This window comes from Spermophilus citellus, assembly GCF_964194105.1.
Source record: "Spermophilus citellus genome assembly, chromosome: 14".
In the NCBI taxonomy this organism is placed as follows: Eukaryota; Metazoa; Chordata; class Mammalia; order Rodentia; family Sciuridae; genus Spermophilus; species Spermophilus citellus.
The window spans coordinates 24,330,466-24,353,282 of record NC_138194.1 but is presented as its reverse complement, the minus strand read 5'-3'; the positions used below and the strand labels follow the sequence as shown (position 1 = coordinate 24,353,282).

Below are 22,817 nucleotides of genomic sequence, written 5' to 3'. Positions count from 1 at the left end.
AACAAGTTCTCACAATTAGAGACACTGTGGGATAGGAAGGCAGGTGCCAGCAAGGTCAGAGGGCTAGAGATGGATTCTCGTGGAAACAGAGAAGTTTTGTAGCTGACTGTTGGTAAATACAGGAGTATGCACATGGAATGAAGTTTTGTAGAACTGAACACACACATACACACACACACACAAAGGACACACATACATGCACACACACACACACACACAAATAAAATCTGAATGATCTGTAGATTTTATCAATGCCAAATTCCTAGCCATGATGTTGTACTATGCTTTTGCAAGATATTACCATTTGGAAAAATAGATAAAGTATATAAAGTCTCTACATAGTATTTCTCATAACTGCTTGTGAATTCACAATTATATCAAAATAAAACATTCAATCACAGAAAGCTAGTGTTTTGTACAGCAAAAATATTAGGAGGGTAGATGCAGTCCCAGATAGATCAGGAATCACATTAAAAGCAACTAAACTAAGGAATCTAATTAAAAGACTAAGATTGTTATTTTGGATTAAAAATAAAAAGGAAAAAGGGGAAATCCAAATATATACAAATCTGAATAGACAGCTTTAAAGAACTAAGAGTTGAAAAAGGAGTTTATATAATGTATAGAACAATACATAATCTGGTTAGTATTTATCCTAATGGAGATAAAATATACTTGAAGGCAAGGATATTTTCAGAGACATAGGATGTATCATAAAAGCAAAATTACACATCAGGAATAATTCTAAATCTTCTTGTATACACTAACATAAAGTTAAATATATACAGTGAATGCTGACACACACTAAAAGGAGAAAAATACTATCATAGAAATGGGAGACTTGTAACACATCCCTCTAAATACTTTGCACCATAAAAAAACAAAAATATCATTAATAATACCAAAGCTCAGAACCACTCAAAACCCCATATGACCTACTAGAAATATGTGTGACATTGTATTAAAAATTACAATATTCATCCTTTCTAAAGGCATATGGAAATGTCTTCCCAATTCTCCATCAGCTGGGTAAAATCGAGCCTCACCAAATATGAAAGGATTGAAATCATCCAGCATGAAATTATACTTGAAAGCAATAACAAAAGTGATAATTAGAAAATCCCAAATTCATTCAAAAATTTGCAGTACACTTAAAATATTCCATGGGTCAAAGGTGTAACAAAAAGTAGTCAATATCATTAAATAAATAAAAGGAAAACAAGAATATCCATACTGCAGTGGATTTCCAACACTGGCCATTCTAGGGAGATGCTCCCTAATGCACTTACAGGATCTTGGACAGCCACAAGCAGTAGAGAGGACTGTGCTAGGTGACCCGCACGGCTGCTTGCCTGGCAATCTTGGGCTAGAGGAGTGACCAGATGGGCCAGTCCCCTAGATTTCCTTACTGCCTCCATCTATCCTATACTTGGCCCTTTAGAAACATGCTAAACATTGGCATGAGAGGGCATAGTATGTTAAGCTGGAGTACAGGTCTCTTCTTTTCAATTGACAAGATACAGAGCCCACGTGAACTCACCGAGTCAAATCTGTGCCGGGAACATATTGGGACAAGCGGGAGTGAAGCAGAGGGATCAGTCTGAGGTCACACCATCGCTTCTCCCATCTCAAGCCTGGAGATGTTGGCCATGAGGAACATGATAAGGTGTCCTGAAAAGAAAACAAATGTTCAAACATTCAGATTCATGCTTGTTTCCTTGCTTTGGGTTTCTGTGCCAGAAACTCGTTTCATTTGTGGGTCACCGTTGTTGTTGTTGTTGTTTCCTTCATGTTAAATATTTTTAAAGACTTTTTTCTTCCTGAGAAGAAACCCAAACTGATTTACACTAAAATTGTATTTGTCAACCTCTCTGTTAATGGAATTGTGCATGAAGGTGTGGAAGGATTCATTCAGATGAAAAAAATGCTAGTGAAAATACATGGGGGTGCAGATGTGGAAGGGAGGAAAGAATGTGTGGCAGAACTGAATCCACTGAGGAGTGGGAGAGATGGGGCAAAGCAGCAGAATGCAACAAAAATAAAAAGGAGCCGTTATTCTTTCAATTAGTCAATATTTTCTGAGTACCTGCTAAGTGCTAGGCAAGCATCATTATAAGTGCATATAATTTATCATTTATTTGCAAATATTTTTGAATGAATGAGCCTTTCTATAAAACAGATTTCAAAACATTGCTCAGGGAAGTTTTGGCTCATTGTTTTAGCTTCGTGTTTATAAAACCTGACATTTTCTTGTATTGTTTTGATGTCATATTGAAGCAATTATTGCTGGTTTGAAATTACATGTAATATAAGTTTTGATGGGTGTCTTTTTTCCTCCCTCATTTGTTGAGGAGATGTCAGGAAATTTGAGCATTTCCACATCGTTTTATTCCAGATTCATTATTAAAATTGTTTTGCAGCAGCAGTTGACACAGAGTGTAAGTGTGTTCTGGTTTCATTTGACCAGAGTACTGCTGAATTGTCACATCTATTCACTAATTTTTGAGTCATGGTGTTAGAAGATTTTATTTTAATCTAGATTTGAAGTTGTATAAATATGTTTGAGCATTACCTTCAGGAATTAATTTCCTTAAATGTATTTGAAAAAAATAATATTATGTTCAGGATATACTATCTTTGGAGATGCTTAAAATACTCAAAAAGTTGAACTAGCTAAGTTCAGCCAGTGAGGGGAGGGGACCCCTGTTGGGGACTAATTGAACTACTCAGCCTCTGAGATGCATGTCCTTTGCTTAAAACAAAATTGCTTATAATGATTATCTGGTAATTGTGAAGACAAAAAAGCAATGTTTAATATTATATCCTAATTAGTCAGCACAAGATGTATGTTCAGTTCTTCATGAGGGATGTTGCAGATGGTCAACATGTGCCATGGGGTCAGTTGGGGACAATTCAACAGGATGGTGGCTCAGTTTCCCAATGAGAACCAGACCACCCAGGTTTTAATCCCAATTTTCCAATTGCCTAGTCTATTAACCTAAGGTCAAGTTATTTAAAGTCTCTGTGTCTTACTGTGCCTATTTACAAAGTAGGGATATTAAAAGTAATAACTGGTAAGATTATAGTCAGTAATAAATGAAGAAGCATTTAGACAAAAACAGATCACCAAGCTTCAATGCTAATTTCAGTACCTCTAAAAGGCTAACAGAATTTTTACATTCACGGATAACAACAGGCTGATTAGAAGAATCATTTCGTTGCAGTAAGTAAATACTGGAAAGTAATGTGTTTTCAAAAGAAATAACCTTGAATAATGGGCAGACCTATTTCTAAACATGAGGTTTCCAGGAGAAATCATTACTACTTCTAGTAATAGTACTACTACTGTTGCTTATTATCTTTCTCTACAATTGATTTTTTTATCTTCTTAAACACTTTGGAACATCTTTGAAAGATAAAAATATTACAAGGCTCATCTTGCAGAGGAAAAACCAAAGCCTGTTTATTTTAGAAGCAATGAGTTATTACTTGCCACTCTTCTGCGAGAGACTACATGGGGAAACAATTGCTGTGTGCCAGACTTGAGCAAACAGACTGGTTTCTGTGGCTAGGCTAGAGTGTCCCAGGGTTTTAAATAAGTCTTTTTTTTTTTTAATTATTTTATTGTTGGTTGTTCAAAACATTACATAGTTCTTATTATACCATATTTCACAGATTGATTCAAGTGGGTTATGAACTCCCATTTTTACCCCGTATACAGATTGCTGTGTCACATCAGTTACATTTCCATTGATTTACAAATTGCCTTTCTAGTGACTGATGTATTCTGCTGTCTATCCCATTCTCCACTGTCCCCTCACCCCTCCCTTCCCCTCCCCTCCCCTACTCTCTCTCCATCCCCTCTACTATAAATCGTTTCTTCCACTTATATAATTTTTCTCCTACTCCTCCTTTCCTCTTATATGTAATTGTGTATAACCCTGAGGCTCACCTTCCAGTTCCATGCAATTTCCCTTAAATAAGTCTTTCTACTGGTCTCACACCATATATAACAAATGTCAGTCCATTTGGGAGGTCAGTTCTTCATGGAAGATGTCATGGGTGGTCAGCATGGGATGTGGAGTATCTTTGTTATTTTGGTTGTTATAGGTGGTCAGCATGTAAAGAGTCCTACATCACAGCCTACATCATCCCACAGCTGAAACCCACTCCCAGGACCCTGTACACATGCATATGCCTGAGAGGTTCTACAGCTGTCAATTCACCATGGCAGCCTGCCAGTCAGTGACCAACTCCAGGATTCACTCAGACCCAAACCTCTCTAATTCCAAAGAGAAATCTCAGCACAGCATTTATATTCATTATCAGAGGGGGAAAAATGGAAAGAATAATTCAGATTTTTTTTCACTTCATTACTTTATATTTGTATTACATATTTTAGGTGGCTTATTTAAAAATGAATAAACTCATGAATGAACAGGATAGAAAATATTAAAGAGCATAAAAATAAGGGCAATGGAACATTAAAGATGATAATAATCATGGAAAGGTGAATATAAAACATTGAAGATGATAATAATCATGGAAAGGTGAACATAATGTTTTACAAAAAAATATTGATAGGTATCACAAATTCGCATATATGAAAATATATGTGGTCTTTGGTATTCCTTTAGAATCTTGATTTGATATTTTATATATTAAAGACATATAGAAGTCACTTTCTCTTAGGCTTGCTAAGTTGAATATTTTCCATGTGAACAGCAGAGCATACATTTGGTTTGTAGTCTCTAAACTTCTTAAATTCAGCTAAGTCAGGTGTTCAAAATCTCTATAGCCCTTGCCTCCTATTAGAACACTAATATATATTAGAACACTACTGTTCTTTAGCTGCTTATTTTAAAGTTATTTCATGAATTTGTCTGTAGCTGTGATTTTTAAACTTTTTGGGTGAGGAATCATTATTAATGGCTTCCCTAAATACCAAGAGAAGTGTTTCCATGATTCTCAGCAAGTTTTAAAAATCTTACACATTGAGATTATCTTCTTTATTTTGAATGTTATCTAATCTAAATGTACATGCATCTTGATCTTCTAAAACATCATAAGCACCTTTATAATAAAGTTTCCTTAGCATTGTCAAAGGACATTTCAATTGTAATGCTAAAAATGAGAATAAAATATGCTTCTTGCAAATAAGAAGAAATAGCTCCAATTTGAAAAAAAAAATGTGGCAACTGGTATTTCGAATCTTATACAACTGGATTTGTTTGTAATATCCATCTATAGAACTACTGAGTAATTTTCTCCCTATAATTATAGCTTTCTAAATGATGACATTATTCCATAGTCGTTTCTCTGTACAACAATAAAATGAGTTGAAAACAAGCCAGAATAATTCCTTCTCTTAGACCTTTTGTTCTGACTTCTCTGTTCCTCATTATTCTAGAGGAGTCCAAGGACATCAGACAAGCATTAGATCCACATTACCAAACAGCTTTCTCCTATTTTGAAGTAAATCACAAATATTATTATGATTTTTTTTGGGGGGGCGGGTCTTAGGAAGAGAGATGAGATGGTGATGGAGATCCTTCTGAGAACGACACATGTAGGGAAATTTTTCAAAAGAAACCTATGAGCATTGAAGGAACCAAGGATGAAGTGGCAACAACCTGGCCAAAGATGAAGCTCCCTGAAGGAGGGGTACCACCCCATCTGCTGAAGCTCTGTAGGGACCTGCCTTTGTCTTCCCACCCCCGGGGCCCACTGACTCCCAAGCACAGGGATCCTCATGAGAGGAGTCAGCTGTGGGAAGAGGCAGCCCACACTGCAGCTAGGGGCAGGTGCACAAGGTGTAGGAGGGAGTGGAAGGGCCCTGAGAGTGTTAAAGGAATCCCACGGAGGAAAACAAAGGGAGTGGGCAAAGAAATCTTGAAAGCTAAAGGATTAAACAAATCAGGCCTGAGAGTGTAGCTCAGTGGTCAAGCACTTATCTAGCATGCATGAAGCCCTGGGTTCAACTCCAGAAACATAAAAAACCAGAAAAAGCAAACAAATAAAAAACCTTGGTTGGAGAATTTAACAAATCCATTGAATTGAAAAAGTATCTGATGGGAACACAGGAAAAAAAATGTAGTTTTCACATTAGGACACTAAAGTTTTAAATCATTCAGATCTTTCTATTCTCAGGTTATCGGTGCTTTAAATATTATCTATAGAATGAAAAATATCAGATAAATATAACCATATGTGGTTGGTGTTATAAGATATCTTTAAATTTGTAACAATAAACATTGGTCTTGCCAAAGCCTCTCTATAAGGGGAAAAGAGAAAAAAGAAAAACAGAAAACTTGGTGACTTTAGACATTCAGCTAAGGAATAATTATGGTGCAGTAGGGCACAATTAAGACCATTTGCACTTGAACATGCAAAAACAAAAACATGAAATAAAATGCCACAATTCAGCAAATTGAGGATGAATCATGAAAGTCAGAAGGAGAAGCTAGAGGCTTTGTATATTTTAATACATGGAACAGAGAAATAAAATATTACTTAAAGTCAACTTGCTTCTCTTCCTAAATGTGAACCCAGGGTATATTTGTTAGATCTACATATTACCAGAGAGAATTGTTTTATCTTTGAAATGTATTTTGAAAGTTGAAATGTAAGAAATTTCAAAAATACTTATGAAATAAAAAAATCTACTCACTAAAATATACATGTGGAAATAAACATTAAAAATGTATTAAAGTCTGTGAAACAATTATGTTCATTTTATGTACATTTTAATATAATGTATAGGTTGGATTTTGTGACTGCTGCAATTTCCTGTTTATACAGAGAGATTTCTAAGAAATTGAACACTAAAGAATTACTTTTAGCTGAATAATTAAAAGAGAAAATGATAAAAATCATGTCAAATAATATATAGTATGGATTTACATATAATATAAAATGTTCCATAATGATTGCATCATGTTATTTGTGATCTGTCCAAGTTAAAAGCTTTCATAACAAAGTACTTAATATAGACAATCCTGAGAGGAGAGAAATCTCAAAAATAAATAAATAAATAAATAAAGTACAATAAGATCACTGGCCTACTTATTTTTTTTCTTCCTGACTTATTATATTACATAAGTGATGAAGGAACAAAGAATTTTAAAATTTAATATTTATAAAATAAATCAGATTTAATAGCTATTTGTCTATGAAAAAATGTGTAAGCATATGTGTGTATGTATATATATATATATATATATATGGGTGTGGGTATGTTTGTGTGTGGGAGTGTGTGGAGTGTGTGTTGCATGTACACATATGCTTCTTGGCATGTGTGTGTGTGAGTGTGTGTTACTTCCTCATTAGTCTTAACTATGCCTAGGACATCTTACTGTATTGTTCGGATGATAGTTGAGATGCAAGCCACTGTCACAAAGAGGAGAAGAGGTACCACTGCTCTGGTCACTTGGAGCACCTGCAAGATAAAAAATTGTAATATCCCACCAGTTAGGATGCCACACCATTCTAGATGGCCACATTCCACATTAAACTTTCTTTAATTCTCAGTAATGACAAAAAAAAAATCAGGTTCTAAAATAAAATTACATTTTCCTTATACCTAAGAGTTTTGCAAGTAAGGTATTGGGGCACTACAAAATTTTGTTTCTCTACAAAGTTTCATTTTGTGTCATGTTTCAACCTACTAGCAAATTTTATCCTTCATTGAGTCTGTCTAATTTTGTGAAATTGTAATAATCCTCCTGAGAAACTCAGTGATATCTATTTTTTAAATATTAGTAATGTTTATCTTAAAGACTTCTATTTGTTTTCAATATACCATAATTTAATAATCCGATTTTAATACAGGTCAGATTACAAAACTTATTTCTTGACTTCTGATTATTTGATTTTTCTAAAATATTATGATTTTTGTGGTTGCTAATACTTAAAATATGATCTATTAATGTCAATCATTTCTAATCATTATTTGAAATACCATACTTATATTCAAATGTCACAGATAGGTAGGTGACATTCCTATCATAACCCCTTTGTTCAAAATATAAAATATTGGGGCTGGGGATGTGGCTCAAGCGGTAGCGCGCTTGCCTGGCATGCGTGCGGCCCGGGTTCGATCCTCAGCACCACATACCAACAAAGATGTTGTGTCCGCCGAGAACTAAAAAATAAATATTAGAAAAAAATTCTCTCTCTCTCTCTCTCTCTCTCTCTCTCTCTCTCTCTCTCTCTCTCCTCTTTCACTCTCTCTTTAAAAAAAATATAAAATATTTTATTCTCCTTTTTTTATTTCTTACTATAAAATTGAAAATATTACATTGAAAATATTCCCTGTATAAGAATAAAGAATCAGCAATTGTGGTCTCAACACAATTGTTATAGTATTATTATGTGTGTGTGTCACAAATACTTTCTTTAATTCTTTAGAAAGTTTGTAGAAACTGGCAACACAGCTAAAAGTGAAACTGCACACCTTGAATCTGTGCAGAATGAGGCAGGAAGATCATGAGTTGGAGGCCAGCCTCAGCAACTAAGCAAGATCCTCAGCAACTGTGAACAAGACCCTGTCTCAAATTTAAAAAAAAAAATAAAAATATCTTGCTATACAGCTCATTAGTAAAGTGCTCAGGTTCAACCCCAGTGCCAAAAAGAAAGGGAAGAAAAGGAGGAAAAGAAAAGAAAAAAAAAAGAAAAATATGTAACCCATTCATACTGAACAATGAAGAAATTTTGAAAAATCTGAATAGACAAAACCAGTAAGGAGATTGGATCATGAACTTAAAACATCTTTAAAAAGATTGGCTCACTGGAGAACTCTACCAAACATTTAAGGAAGAATTAACAATAAAAAAAATGAAGAGGAGAGAATTTTTCCAACCTCAAGACAAGCATTATTCTGATGCCAAAGTCAGATAAAGATACTACAAAAAATAAAAACTATAGGCCTGTCTGTCAGGGGTTGAGGTGGGGGAATGAGAGGCCGCTGTTTAAGGTATACAGAGTTTCAGTTTTAAAACCTAAGAAATTTCTGGAGATTTGCTGCATAACAGTGTGCATATAATTAACAGTACTGTATTGTACATTTAAAATTCGTAAGAGGGAAGTCTTATGTGTTATTTAGTACAATGGAGATATGCTCACTTTGGAAATATGTGTGGCAATTTATTAATAAGGTGATTATTCATTCATCTTGTCACTTAATAATTACTCCACTAGATTTTTATTGTAGTACAATAAAATTGTGCAGTTGTCCAAAGACTTATATAGATCATTTATACTAGTTTTATTATTAATAGCAAGATACTGGAAATAGATGTGGTATTTTCAACATAAGATTACATTAATAAACCTAAATGTATTCATCCAATGAAATATTACATGGCAATATGAATGAACAAACTACTGAAATGTATAGCTTTGGTGAATCTAAAAGAAATTATTCATAATAAAAGAATCCTGACATAAAAAAATATAAAACTACACAGTATAATTCCATTTCAAATTGTTCTAGAAAAGGCAAAATAGTGATGGGAAATCATGTCAATGTTTGTTCCTGTGGCTGTTGCGTATTGGAAAGAGTTACTGAGGTTATGTTCTGATTGAAAGGAATGTGCATTAAGAATGTGTTTTCTCTTTCAGAACTGAACAAAGTGTGCATTTACGATTGTTGAATTTTGTTGAAGGTAGATTATTCCTCAGTTAAACATATATTTATCAATTTTGAGAAAAGTAATAGAGGATATGCATTTCATTTCAGCAAAAAAGAGCAAAGAAACTAATAGATGAAAAAGTAAGCCCTAATGTTCATCATGTCAGCTTAGGATCTGATTTCCTTAACATGTCTCCTAAAGTACGAAAATAAAATCAAGAATCAATAAATGGGATGGATTTAAGCTGAAAAGTTTCTTCTCAGCAAAGGAAACAATCAGTAATGTGAAGAGAGAGCCTACAGAATGGGAGAAAATGTTTACCACATGCACATCAGACAGAACACTAAGCTCCAGGATTATATAAAGAACTCAAAAAACTTTACAGCAAAAGAACAAACAATCCAATCAATAAATGGACTAAGGAACTGAACAGACACTTCACAGAAGAAGAAAAAAAAATGATCAAGAAACATAAGTGTTCAATGTCTCTACCAATTAGAGAAATGCAAAAGAAAACTACTTTAAGATTTAATCTCATTCCAATTATAATGGGAACTATCAAGGATACAAGCAACAATAAGTGTTGGTGAGGATGTGGGGGAAAAGGTGCACTCAAACATTACTGGTGGGACTGTAAATTGGTACATCCACTCTGGAAAGCAGTATGGAGATTCCTTAGAAAACTTGGGATGGGACCACCATTTGACCTAGCTATCCCACTCCTCAGTTTATATCCAAAGGACTAAAAATAAAAAATAAAAAATAAAAAATAAAAAATCAGTATACTACAGTGATGTAGCCACATCAGTATTTATAGCAGCTCAATTCACAATAGCTAACTATGGAACCAACCTAGATGTCTTTCAACAGATAAATGGATAAAGGAAATATGGTACATATAAACAATGGAATATTATACAGGTTTAAATAAGAAGAAAATTATGGCATTTGTAGATAAATGGACGGAGCTGGAGAATATCAGGCTAAGTGAAATAAGCCAATCCCTAAAACCAAAGGACAAATGTGTTCTCTGATATGCAGATATTGATCCATAATGGAACGGAGGTGGAGGGGCATGCTAGGGAAGAATGGAGAAACTTTGGATTGGGCAGAGGGGAACAAGGGGAGGGGAAGGATGTTGGAATAAAAGGAACATTATTACCCTCATATTACATATGTATATGTATGACTACATAAATGGTGTGACTCTACATCTTATATAGACAGAGAAATGAGAAGTTGTGGTCCAGTTGTGTACAATGAGTTGAAATGCATTCTGATGTCATGTAAAACTAATTAGAAAAAATTTAAAAAGAGAAAAAAATATATCTGATAAAGAATTTTTTTTAAGTAATTCTTATTTAAATTATTACATTTCCACAAAGGAAAATCCTTCCTTCAAACTTTCTACTTTTTTTCAGGACAACTTATGTATAAATTCCTACTTAACTAAGTGCATCATTTCTCAGCTAAATAAAATGTATTTATCAAATACTCTGAATAAAATTCAATACAAATACAAAATGCAAAAAGATGTTTGTTATGATATTGAAACAAACAATGTTTCTTCAATTACAGGTTGTAAAAGGACTGTGTTGAATACTCTGAAACAAAATAACATTTGCCTTTTTTTTTTTTTTTTGGTGCTGGGGATTGAACCCAGGGCCCTATGCATGCAAGGTAATAAGCCTTAGTAGAACACCTTATGATTAAAATGTCAATATTTATGTAGTCATCCTAATATTCAGACCAATAATTGCCAATTATTGGTCAGAAAATAGTGCTTTATAGAATGAATGTGATCATGTGAATATTTTATCCATTCTCTAAAAGTGCTTACATGCACAGTCTTCATTCAATGGGAGTTTAAGGAAGGCGGGTGCTTGTTTTAAAAATGAAACAGTTAGAGTCACTTCTTCTCCAGCATTTCGAAGAACCTGGACCTAAAAATAAAAAGAATTAAAATGAAGATTTATCATTATTTTTATAATTTAATATGATTACAAAACATTGAAATTATTGGTTGTCTTTTCTACCTCCTGTCTGTCTTTAGTGGTCAGAAACATTTTTTTGAAATAAGAGGGAATCAATGACTCTACATTGTAATAATACAGCCTTTTATGTCCATCCTCACTGTTTTTCCAGGTGGTCTCCTTTTCATATACAATGTGCACTTCCATTCACATTTATTGAGGTCTTCTGGGACTTATGGTCTAAACTACCTTTGCCTAATTAGTGGTACCAGGACACTGACTCTGGAAAAACTAGGCAATATGTCATGAAGCTACAGAAAGACAGATGTAATGTTCAAGTTGTTGTTTATTAATTTAGTTATTATTTGGCACTGATTATCCAGAATATTGGCTAAGCTTTGCAAATATAAGAAAAAAAAAAGATGCTGAAGATATTGACCAAAGCACTAATTCAAGTTAAACAAAATCACACCAATCCAGTTAAACTGTTTACAAAAAGATAGGCATTATTTTCCTATTTCATCATTAAACCTGCTCTTTTCCCTGTAAACCTGAAGTATTTCGTGAATTATAGAATGAAAAGGTCTAGTTATACCAGTTAAAAGAATGTCAATTTCTCCCAAAATGAAAGCACAAAAAATGTTATTAATGTAAAATTAAAAATTCAAGGAAGACTAAGATGTAGGAGAGTTATTTGTAGATATATATCTGTAATTTTAAATGCTCATGTAAACTAAGAGGAGCAATAAGAATAGTTAGTGAAGAATCAGTTCATAAACATGCAAATATAACTTGTTATGAAACATATAGAAAAAAACTCCTTCTTACTTGGAACTTTCCAGTTGATCAGAAAATACGTCCCTACTTAGAGGCACTGTATGACCAGGAACACTGGCAAGTTTCTTATCACAGTGTGCAGGGAGGGAAGCCACTTGTTCCCTTCACACAGGGATCTCATATTGGTGGGTAGAGTCTAAGAGGGAAACCCCATGTTAATGCTCCCCCACACTTCCTCACTGGCAAGGGGAAACTCACCACAACAGGCACTGACATGGAAATGCTCTTGGTCACCAGTAAGAAAGCATACCTTTGCCTAATTAGTGGTACCCGGACACTCAATCTGGAAAAACTCTTTCCACCTCCTTGGACAACAACAGCATGGAATCTCAGCCATAGAAATAGCCTTGAACATGGTGTAGAATTCATATCATAGATACGAGAGTGAGACTCAGTGGTAGAGCACTTGTCTAGTATGTGCAAGATTGGGTTCGATGCCAAGCGCCACAAAAACAAAATATGCATTGTAAATGGAACCATAGAGCACAAAACTCTTTGTGAAGCAATTAATTCTTGCTAAAAAAGAAAACTATTTAGACACATAGTTGCCTATCATGATAAACAAATTGACAAAAATGAAATAAAAATCATGTGTCAACCAGGAGTATCACTTTGAAAATATCAATTTGAAAGAGAAGAGATAATCAACTAACAACATTGAGATAAATCACATGTTGGAATTTTCTGACAATTTTTTTTTCAGTATGACTATTATGTGAATTTAATTTATCTAACATAAATCATTGTTGTATCAGCAATACTAAAAGGGGAGAATTTCCCTTTTAATTAATACAAAGTAATTTGTGATATCTGATTCTATATTTTTTTCCTAGCAATTTTGACATGAAAACTATGTTTATATAACTAAGACCTTCTTCTATTCCAAAGACAGTAATTCAAATGAAAACTTACCACAATTTGTATGATCATACCCAAATATATGTGTAACAGTTGGATATTTGTTTAATAGTATATACGACATAATCTTCATATGAAATGTGAGAATGATGGTAATTCTAAGAAGTGAGAGGAAATTGAAAAACCTATGGAAATACTATTTTTTCTCCAGCTGCAAGTGAAATTGAGATTCAATGGATGCCTATATCCTCTGTGAATTTAAAGTTGATAAAAGAAATAATTCACCTGCTAAATGTACTGACAGCAAAGTACTCAAAAATCTCTACATCTTTAGTCTTAGTCACATATGAGTTGAGTTTCCTAGTTAGGAGAGAATGGCGGGTGTGGTCTCACCTGTATGTCCACCCCAATGGACAGTCATATTCAACAAATCTGGGCAAAGGCACAGATGGTATAAACACCCAGGGAGACCAAAATGTAAGTCTACTTACATGTCTGACAAGAATTTTAATGCAATCCTAATGAAAATGTTTCACAGAAGAAATACAAATCTTTTAAATAATTTTTAAATGAAAAATTACAAAATCCCAGCAAAGAAATTTCAAGTTATAACAAAGATCCAACTGGAAATTATAGATCTGAGACCAAATAACATAATAAACATAATAAAATAATTTCTGTATTAGCTCAAAAATAGAGATGAGGAAGGATAGATCTAATGAAGATGAAGTAGAACAGTAGAATTTACCCAAAATGAACAGCAGAGATAATATAGATTTTTAAGAAACCATAGATTCAGTAACCCACATGATAAGAGCAAAGCATACAAAGTTTATATCAAAAGGGAGATGAGAAAGAATACTAAGGCTGTAAAAATATGTAAATAATAACTGAAAAATTCTCAAATTGGGTCATAAACATGAGCCCACAGCCTCAAGAAGTTTGTAATAAACACTGAAAATAATGATAGTAGAAAAGAATTTTCTCAAATTGGTATAGGAGACCTATAAAAATAATAACATCATTATAAATGGTGAAAGATTGAGAGCCTTAAATCCCTGGGTTAATAAAAAATAAAAGAATATCCATAATAACCACCTTTGGACAAAATTTTAATTGAGTACTATTCTAGGATGAGGGGATAAGTACCCAGATTCAAAAAGAAGATACAAAAATCTTTTTTTAATATTTTAGTTGCAGTTGGACACAATACCTTTATTTATTTTTATGTGGTGCTGAGGAATGAATCCAGGGCCCTGCACAAGCTAGGAGAGCACTCTACCACTGAGCCACAACCCCAGGCTCCCCCCACACCCCCCAAACAAAAATCTTTATCTCCAGATTACATGATAATGTATATAGACAATTCATGGGGTAAAAGTACTAAAACTAATAAGTATTAATAGTTATTTTTAGCAACACTGCAAAGTATGAGATAAATATACAAATAACAGTTATTTTTCTGTGTCTTAGATATTAGAATTTCTTACTTAAAAACTAGCACCATGGGGCTGGGGATGTGGCTCAAGCGGTAGCGCGCTCGCCTGGCATGCGTGCGGCCCGGGTTCGATCCTCAGCACCACATACCAACAAAGATGTTGTGTCCGCCGAGAACTAAAAAATAAATATTAAAAAAAAAATTCTCTCTCTCTCTCACTCTCTCTCCTCTCTCACTCTCTCTTTAAAAAAAAAAAACTAGCACCATTTATAAAAAGAACAAAATACAAAATACTTATGTATTAACAAAAGTTATGAAGTTCTTCTATACATGTAAATCTCCAAAACATTTCCAAGAGTAATTTTAAAATTTGTAAATAAGTGCACCAGAGAACTCAATACTGGTAGGATAAGGGCAATTCCAATGTGAAGGCAGCACTTTTCTGCAGAAATTGACAACTGTATTCTAAAATTCATGTAAAAATTCAAGAAATATAGAATACAACATCTCTGAAAAGTTTTGTTCTTAACAATTGTTAACATTACTTGATTTCAGACATTATACAAAGTATCAAGTCATGTGAAATTGTCAAAAAGGAGAGACAGATGAAATTTGGAGAGTGTCCAGAAACAGGCACAAATAGAAATTAAAAAAACAAAAACAAAAAAAAAAAACAAACACAATTTTCAACAAAAGTCAAAGAACAATCTTCCCAATCAACAGTGCTCTCGGAATCTCAGGCGTAATCATTAAAAATAAAAGAAAAAAAAAAGAATTTCAACCTGTACCTCAAACTACATACTAAAACTACATTAAAGTGAATGAGAGATATAAATATAAAATGTAAAATTATAGAATCCCTAGAAGTGAACTTTGAAGAAAATCTTTGTGACAGTACAGTAGAAAAAGATTTCTTAATTATTACACATAAACAACCCACAAAAGAAGAAATGATTAAATTGGAAGTCATAAAATCTTAACCATTCTGTTGTATGAAAGACACTCTCAAGAGAGCTACAAGCTATGAGGAAATGGATCTTTATCTGATAAATTATATAAAGAATTCTCAAAAATCAATAATAAAACAAATGATCCAGGAAAACATAGGCAAAATTCTTAAGCATGTACGTCCCTAAGAAACTTATATTTATGGCAAATGAGTGCATAAAAATATGATTGACATGATTAGAAATCAGGAAACTGAAAATTAAAACAACAATGAGATACCTACTCTAATTCTTCTGAAATGTCTAAATTATAAGTGCCTAAGATACCAGGCTTGGGCAAGGTAGTGGAGGAACTAGGAATCTCAGGTGTTGATCATGTAATATAAAATGCACAACTTTAGAAAAGACCTTGGAAGTTTCAAAACATTGATATGTAAACCTACTATAGGATCCAGCACATTTATTTTCAGAAATTTGCCAAGTGAAATGAAAGCTTAAAGCTTTACAAATATTTTTTCACTAATGCTCATAGTAGCTGCATTTGCGATCCTCAGAAACTGCAGACATCTTAAATTTCCATCAAAAGGTGAATGGATAAATAAACAGAGGTATACTTTTATAACAGAATATTATTCAACAATAAGAAGAAATGAAAATGTACTATTGATATAACTGTAAACTGAAAGAATGGGAAAGAGTATAAAATAATTACACTGAGTAAAAGAAGTCAGGTAAAATACTCCCCATAATGCAATTTTATTTATATAAAATGGTAGAAAATGCACACTAACTTATAGTGTTACAAAGCAAATTAGTTATCTCACTAAAGGGAAGAAAGGAAGAAGTGAAAGAATCATGAGGTGGCAAAATAAAATGGTAGGGTAAATGAAAATTTGATCTTGACTATGTTGTTGACTTTTAGATAACGAGCTGAGAATAAGTCTCAATAAAGTTTTAGATGTAAGTGATAACAAACAGGCACATATATGTACATGTATACCCAGATATATCAAACTGTCAAATTGTGTACTATTTAAAGCATGTAGAGTTTATTGAATATAAATTGCATTCCAATATGAGTGGCTTTATCAACACAAAATATTTTTAAACAATGCAAAAAATAAAAGTATTTCACCATATTAAAACTAAAAAGAAAATGTAGAAAATGATGCAATAATTTTCATAGATCTAAAAGAAAGTTGACAAAACCTTTTAGAAAACTAAGTACACACACTATTATCCTATATATTCAAAGGATATCTACAAAAAAAACTTAAATATCATTGTTAATGGTGAATTATTGAATAATTTATCTCTGAGTTCACAATGAGGTAAAGTGTCAATTATTCCTTTATTCCTTAATATTTTTCTGGTCTTAATGCAATCAACAAGAAAGAAAATAATATGTAATAGAATTGGGAAAAAAGGAAATTGTAATTATGCAGAGATAAGAGTATTTTAAGGATGGGAAATATTTAATAACTTATAGATATTATTACATAGGATATAATTGGGTCAGTAAGAGAGCTCACTGTAGAATATTAGGTACACAATTGATAAGATTTTAAAAAATATCATAAGACTTTGTTAATATTAACAAACAAATTTAACATGAATAGTTAAATCAATAGAGGAATATTTTATATCATGATTTGCTATATACAATAACAATATTATTTATGCTTTATTTTTATATAAATTCAAGACACACTCAAAGTCCAATTTTGATTTCTTTTTTTTTGTCTTACTTTGATCTTATTATTTTTTATTATGGATTTGCACTGACATGATAGTATAAACACAACATTGATATCATCAATAGTACATAACTGACTGGAGAATTTTGACAAAGTGAAATATAGGAGGAAGTGGAATAAAGCAACTGAATTCTCATATTCAAAGTGTGCAATAAATAATACGTAGGGTTAAAAATAAGTGCAAATATGACATGTGTAAGTTCATTTGAGTACCTAAGAAATGGTAATGGACAACTGTTCTCTTTTATATCTTTACATTTGTGCTTCAACCTTGAAATTCTGTTCAAGTATAACTGAGAAACTTAAGAACTTTAAAAATCTATAAACTCTCACCATGGACAGATTTTTGCTTTGAAATAAAAAGCCACAGACATATAGGTATTTGTCTGTTTTGAGCCTTTGACTCATATTCTTTTCTTAATTAATGTAGGGATATTAACCTTTTCAGTGAAGAGAATTAAGATAGTGTGCAATTTTTTTCAGGTTTTCTCCTATGCTTTGAAAGCACTTTCTATCAGTCTAATATTGTCAAGTTTGAAAATACAGTTTATACAACATAAATGATTGAAAATAGATATTTCCTGTAAAATCAGAAATCTGCATCAACAAATCCCATTATCATTTTTTTTTGTTTTCATTCACATTTTATGATTCCAATTAGCATAGTTATTCTCTCAAATTGCCTTAGGTTATGTACCTGAGCAAAGAAACAGAAGTTGGTGAGTGATAGCATTCAGTCAGAATGAAAAAGGGAAATGGAATTAAGTGATATTTATGGGTTTAATATTAAATTCATTACAAATCTAAGAACTCAGTTTATAAACTGGGTGTTCTTATGTTCTACTTACTGGTAAAAGGAAAACCTCATAAAATCTTTTGTTGTTCTTTGACTCTTTCTTCTGTTTCCTGGGAGGCCATTCTATTTTTATAAGCTTTCAAAGAGGAATTTAGGTACTAGCCACCATTCATGTGTGTGATCACAAGAGGGCCAGAGCTGAGACGGCTTTCACTTGTTGAAAAAGAGAGTATATGGCTGCTTTGCTTGGAACAATTGGGAGCACACATCAGGGCACACACACATATCTTCTGAGACTGTAAAGTAGGGAGGCAGGGTTTTAAGGATGTTCATTACTGGCCCTCACTGATTTCAGGAGAAATAAGAGAAGAATATTAACTATTGCTTTTTGCTGATGACATTGAGGGGAATGGTCACCGAGCGTTTTACCTTAACATGGAGCTCAATTCATTATTGCTTAAAGTCCTGGATCTTGGCTCTAAATGATCTTAAACATGACATTGAGGACTGAGCTTGACAAGTTGCTTTACAAACTAAATGGAAACTGTAATGTGCTTTACTATTCATTTACCCTAAAATAACCACCTCATGAATGCATCAAGTAAATGGATCCTTTCTCATGCATTGGCTTATGAATGGGTGGAAAATACTAATGATGATATATAAATGAATATATAAATATCTATATCTCTATCTATCCATCTATACACATATATCCATATACACATACATATTATAAAAACAGTATAAGCATTTTCAGTCCAGAAAATAAAAAATAATATTGTGCTATGATTATATAGTTTTATTTCTAAACAGAAAACCCTAAAAAACATCTGGAAATTATTGTCAATAAAGTTAATTTCAAAAATTATTATCAGTATTTCATCAACAAGTGAAAGACAGTGCTCAGTGCTTGGGTGCCCTTGAGTTCAATCCCTGGGTCCCAAAGAATAAACATAAAGGAAAAATAAAATTAAATTTCAAAAATCCCAGCACAGCAAAAACAAACAAAATAAAATACTTTAGAAGGACATTTGGTCAAGTTGAGCAACAATTTCTAATAAAACTGCTAAGGAAATGAGAATAGAAGCAACCCACTGTCCTGCTCCCTGCTTAGGGCTGAGCCCAGCATGCTCTTTAAGTAAACACTTGCAGTGGTATTGTTCTCACCTCCCTCTATTCTTTGCTCAGAAATCTCAGCAGTGAGTTCTTTGCTCACTAACCTAATTAATACAGCTCTCTACATACCTCTTTCTTTGCTTGCCTGCTTTATCTGTCATTTTCCATGCAGATAAGCATCTCCCAAACTGCCCCATCCTGTGCTGACATGTAATCTACTTACAGCAGATATAACCTCTCCTCTGCCCTTGTCTGTCTCTGCCCTTGAAACCTGTGCTATACAATGGCAGCAAGCTCTATCTTGTCCAGAGATGTATTTAAATAGCCTCAGGTGCCACCTGGCTCATAGTGAGTCCTTGTTACATAAGTTCAATAAAGTTGATTTCAAACAAATAAAAACTGCCCTAGATGTTAAAACGATAAAACCATACTGATTAAAATCAGGTATTATCTGAAGATGCCCTCTATCCCCATGATTTTTCAATAATCTTTGATGAGTTTTGACAAAAAGCAGTGAAATAAAAAAATCACTTTTATAGCCATTGAGGATTTAACATAATCTCTCTTTATTAAAAATACCACTGGATGATTCTTAAAAAATCCAATAGACTCCACTGAATAACAGTTAAATTAACTAAGTAACTTGTTGAAGTCACTTCAATCAATACTAGAAATTAAATACTCTTTTTCTGAACTTGGCTGTGGCTCAGTGGTACTGTGTTCATCCTGCCTGTGGAGTGCCCTGAGATGAAACCCCAACACAGCCCGGCATGGTGGTGCATGCCTGTAATCTCAGCAGCTCTGTAGGCTGAGACAGAAGGATCATGAGTTCCAAGCCAGCCTCAGCAAAAGTGAGGCGCTAAGCAACTCAGTGAGACCTGTGTATAAATAAAACACAAACCAGGGCTGGGGATGTGCTCAGTGGTTGGGTGCCCTTGAGTTCAATCCCTGGGTCCCAAAGAATAAACATAAAGGAAAAATAAAATTAAATTTCAAAAATCCCAGCACAGCAAAAACAAACAAAATACTACCTTTCCCAATTCCAATAGTAAACACCAGAAGAAATATGGAAAATCAATACTACAAAATCCTTAGGGATTTAACTAATAAGCATAGATTGCTTTGCTTTGAAGTAAATTCAAAATTCTTTAAAGAACAGAAAACAAAATTTCTTCCTTACCCTCATAAGCTGCATACTTATTGAAATGTTCCATAAAGCCAAATTAAATGAATAAATAAGTTTTAAAACATTTACACACACACACACACACACACACACACACACACACACAAGAAAATCTTAGAAAAAAGAACAGTTGTAGGGATAGAAGATTCGAACTCTCAATATCTGAGCATGCTATGAAGTCACATAATAAAATTGATACCCTATTGATATTAGAGAAGACAAATCACTGGAAATGAGCAAAACTCCAATAAATCTTAACATATGTGAACTTGAAATACTTGAAATATATGATAAGAGATTTTTTTAAATTTAGTGTTTAAAGAACTGATTTTGAATGTTGCCAACATATCTGATTATTCTTACAGAAGAAAATAAACCAGCACAGTTTTATACAATGTGCTGATAATAAATTCAAGTAGATTAAAATTTTGTATGTAAGTAATACCACAGGAATAATCATAAGTAACTATAAAGGATAAGTCAAAGGAGAGAAGAAAGTGTTAAAATGGACTTCAAACCCAGAACTAAGAAGAGAGCTCTACATCCTTAAGTTACATCTGTAAAGCTACATAGAAAATGGAAATATTGCAAGTTTTGCTTGTTGTTTATGTTCCCCTGAGTTAATGACTTCTTTCTAAGAGATATGAATAAAGTAGGTTTCTGTTTATGTTTGGGTTTTAACTTCTTTTTTGGGGGGAGGAGGGGGACACTAGGGATTGAACCCAGAGGTATTTTATGTTATTTAGGGTCTTGCTAAATTGCTCAGATGGACCTCACACTTGTAATCCTCCTGACTCAGCCTCCAGAACAGCTGGGATTACAGGCATATGCCAGTGCTCCTAATTTCTATATGCAGCTCCTATCCAGGCCACCATTAGATCTTGACATCATGCTTTTGAATGATCTTAAAAGAAAATTTCTATGGTTTGAAAACTTCCTAAGGTTAAATAAATAAATAAAAACAACAACAACAACAACAAAAAAAAAAAAAACAAGGAAGAAGATCATATTTACTATGTCACTCTTATCTGGATAAAAACAATGAAGAAAAATTAGCTTCATTCTTACATCATGTTTGATAAAGATTATTTGAAACAATAGAAACAAAACTATACCAACATGTAAATTGTACATTTCATGATGGCAAAGCTCCAATTTACCTCTCTTGAACATTGCTGTCATCTTTAATGAACTGAAATACACAACAAGTTCCTAAACAGTACATTTTCAGAGATAAAAACAACCCACATGACATGCAACGTTGTTAAAATATTGTTAAAATATTCAAGAAAAATATTTCTTAAAACAATATTTTCTCTACTGGCAATTGGACCATACTATCTAACTAATATGTTCTTTTGATTTGTTAATTTGTTTCTGTGAAAACTCTTACAATCAATTGAATGGGTGATCATTCACATTTATTTAAATAAATAACATCACAATATACTAATTATCATTAAAAATAAGAGCTTATACAGTTACTCTAAGTGCCTAAATACAGTACAGCTTTCGTTTTATAAAATAAAGCCTGTGAAACAAACAAAAGTTATATTTGACTTTACAAATGAGTACTTGAAAACACCGTAAAGCCAAGTGACTTGCTCCAATATAGCAGACAATACATGACAGAGTGGACAAGATGTCCATGTGTAAGTGACTTCTCCCCTCCTACTTTCCAGAAAGGTCAATGGGACATCCATGTTCCTACCTAACTGAAACTTAGTACTCACTGATCAATGCTTCCCAATACTCCCCTCCTCCTCTCATCTCCCCAGCTTCTGGTAACCAATATGCTACTCCCAATTTCTATGAATCAATTTTTGATAGTCAATATAGGAGTGAGAACATGCTGTACCTGTCTTTCTGTGACTGGCTTATTTCACTTAACAGAGTTCTATAGGAATAAGGGGCTCTGGGATGGGGGAGGGTTGCTCTGTAGGATGACTACAGGTGACAGTTAGGTACTATGTCCAAGAAGCAAGAAGAAAGATTAGGGAATGTTTTCACTATGAAGAAATGATACATGTTTCAGGAGATGAATATGCTCAGCATGATTTTAAACGTATATATTTAAGTGTAATGCTTTACCAGGTCTGCATAAATCAAAATGCTAGATGGTACCTTATTAATATAGACAATATTTATGTTTCTACTTCAGTTAAATTTTTAGATAAAATTCTTTTAAATAAGTCAAAAGAAAATATTACATAGTTTCTTAAAAAGCATATTTTATTCTAATATCAATTTTGAGATGATAATCAGCACATATCA

General features: G+C 33.1%; 1 protein-coding gene across 2 annotated transcripts in view; it reads right to left on the bottom strand.

Annotated features, from left to right (window-relative positions):
* The window catches only part of SNTG1 (syntrophin gamma 1), a gene marked incomplete at both ends in the record, with an annotated part of 324,893 nt that overhangs the window by 222,763 nt on the left and 79,313 nt on the right, over window positions 1-22,817 (bottom strand). For both annotated transcript variants that reach the window (XM_081266627.1, XM_081266628.1), the window contains 3 exons: window positions 1,541-1,671; window positions 7,356-7,438; window positions 11,473-11,575. In XM_081266627.1, the coding sequence (XP_081122753.1) occupies window positions 1,541-1,671; window positions 7,356-7,438; window positions 11,473-11,575 (317 nt within the window). The remainder of the gene's footprint in view (window positions 1-1,540; window positions 1,672-7,355; window positions 7,439-11,472; window positions 11,576-22,817) is intronic.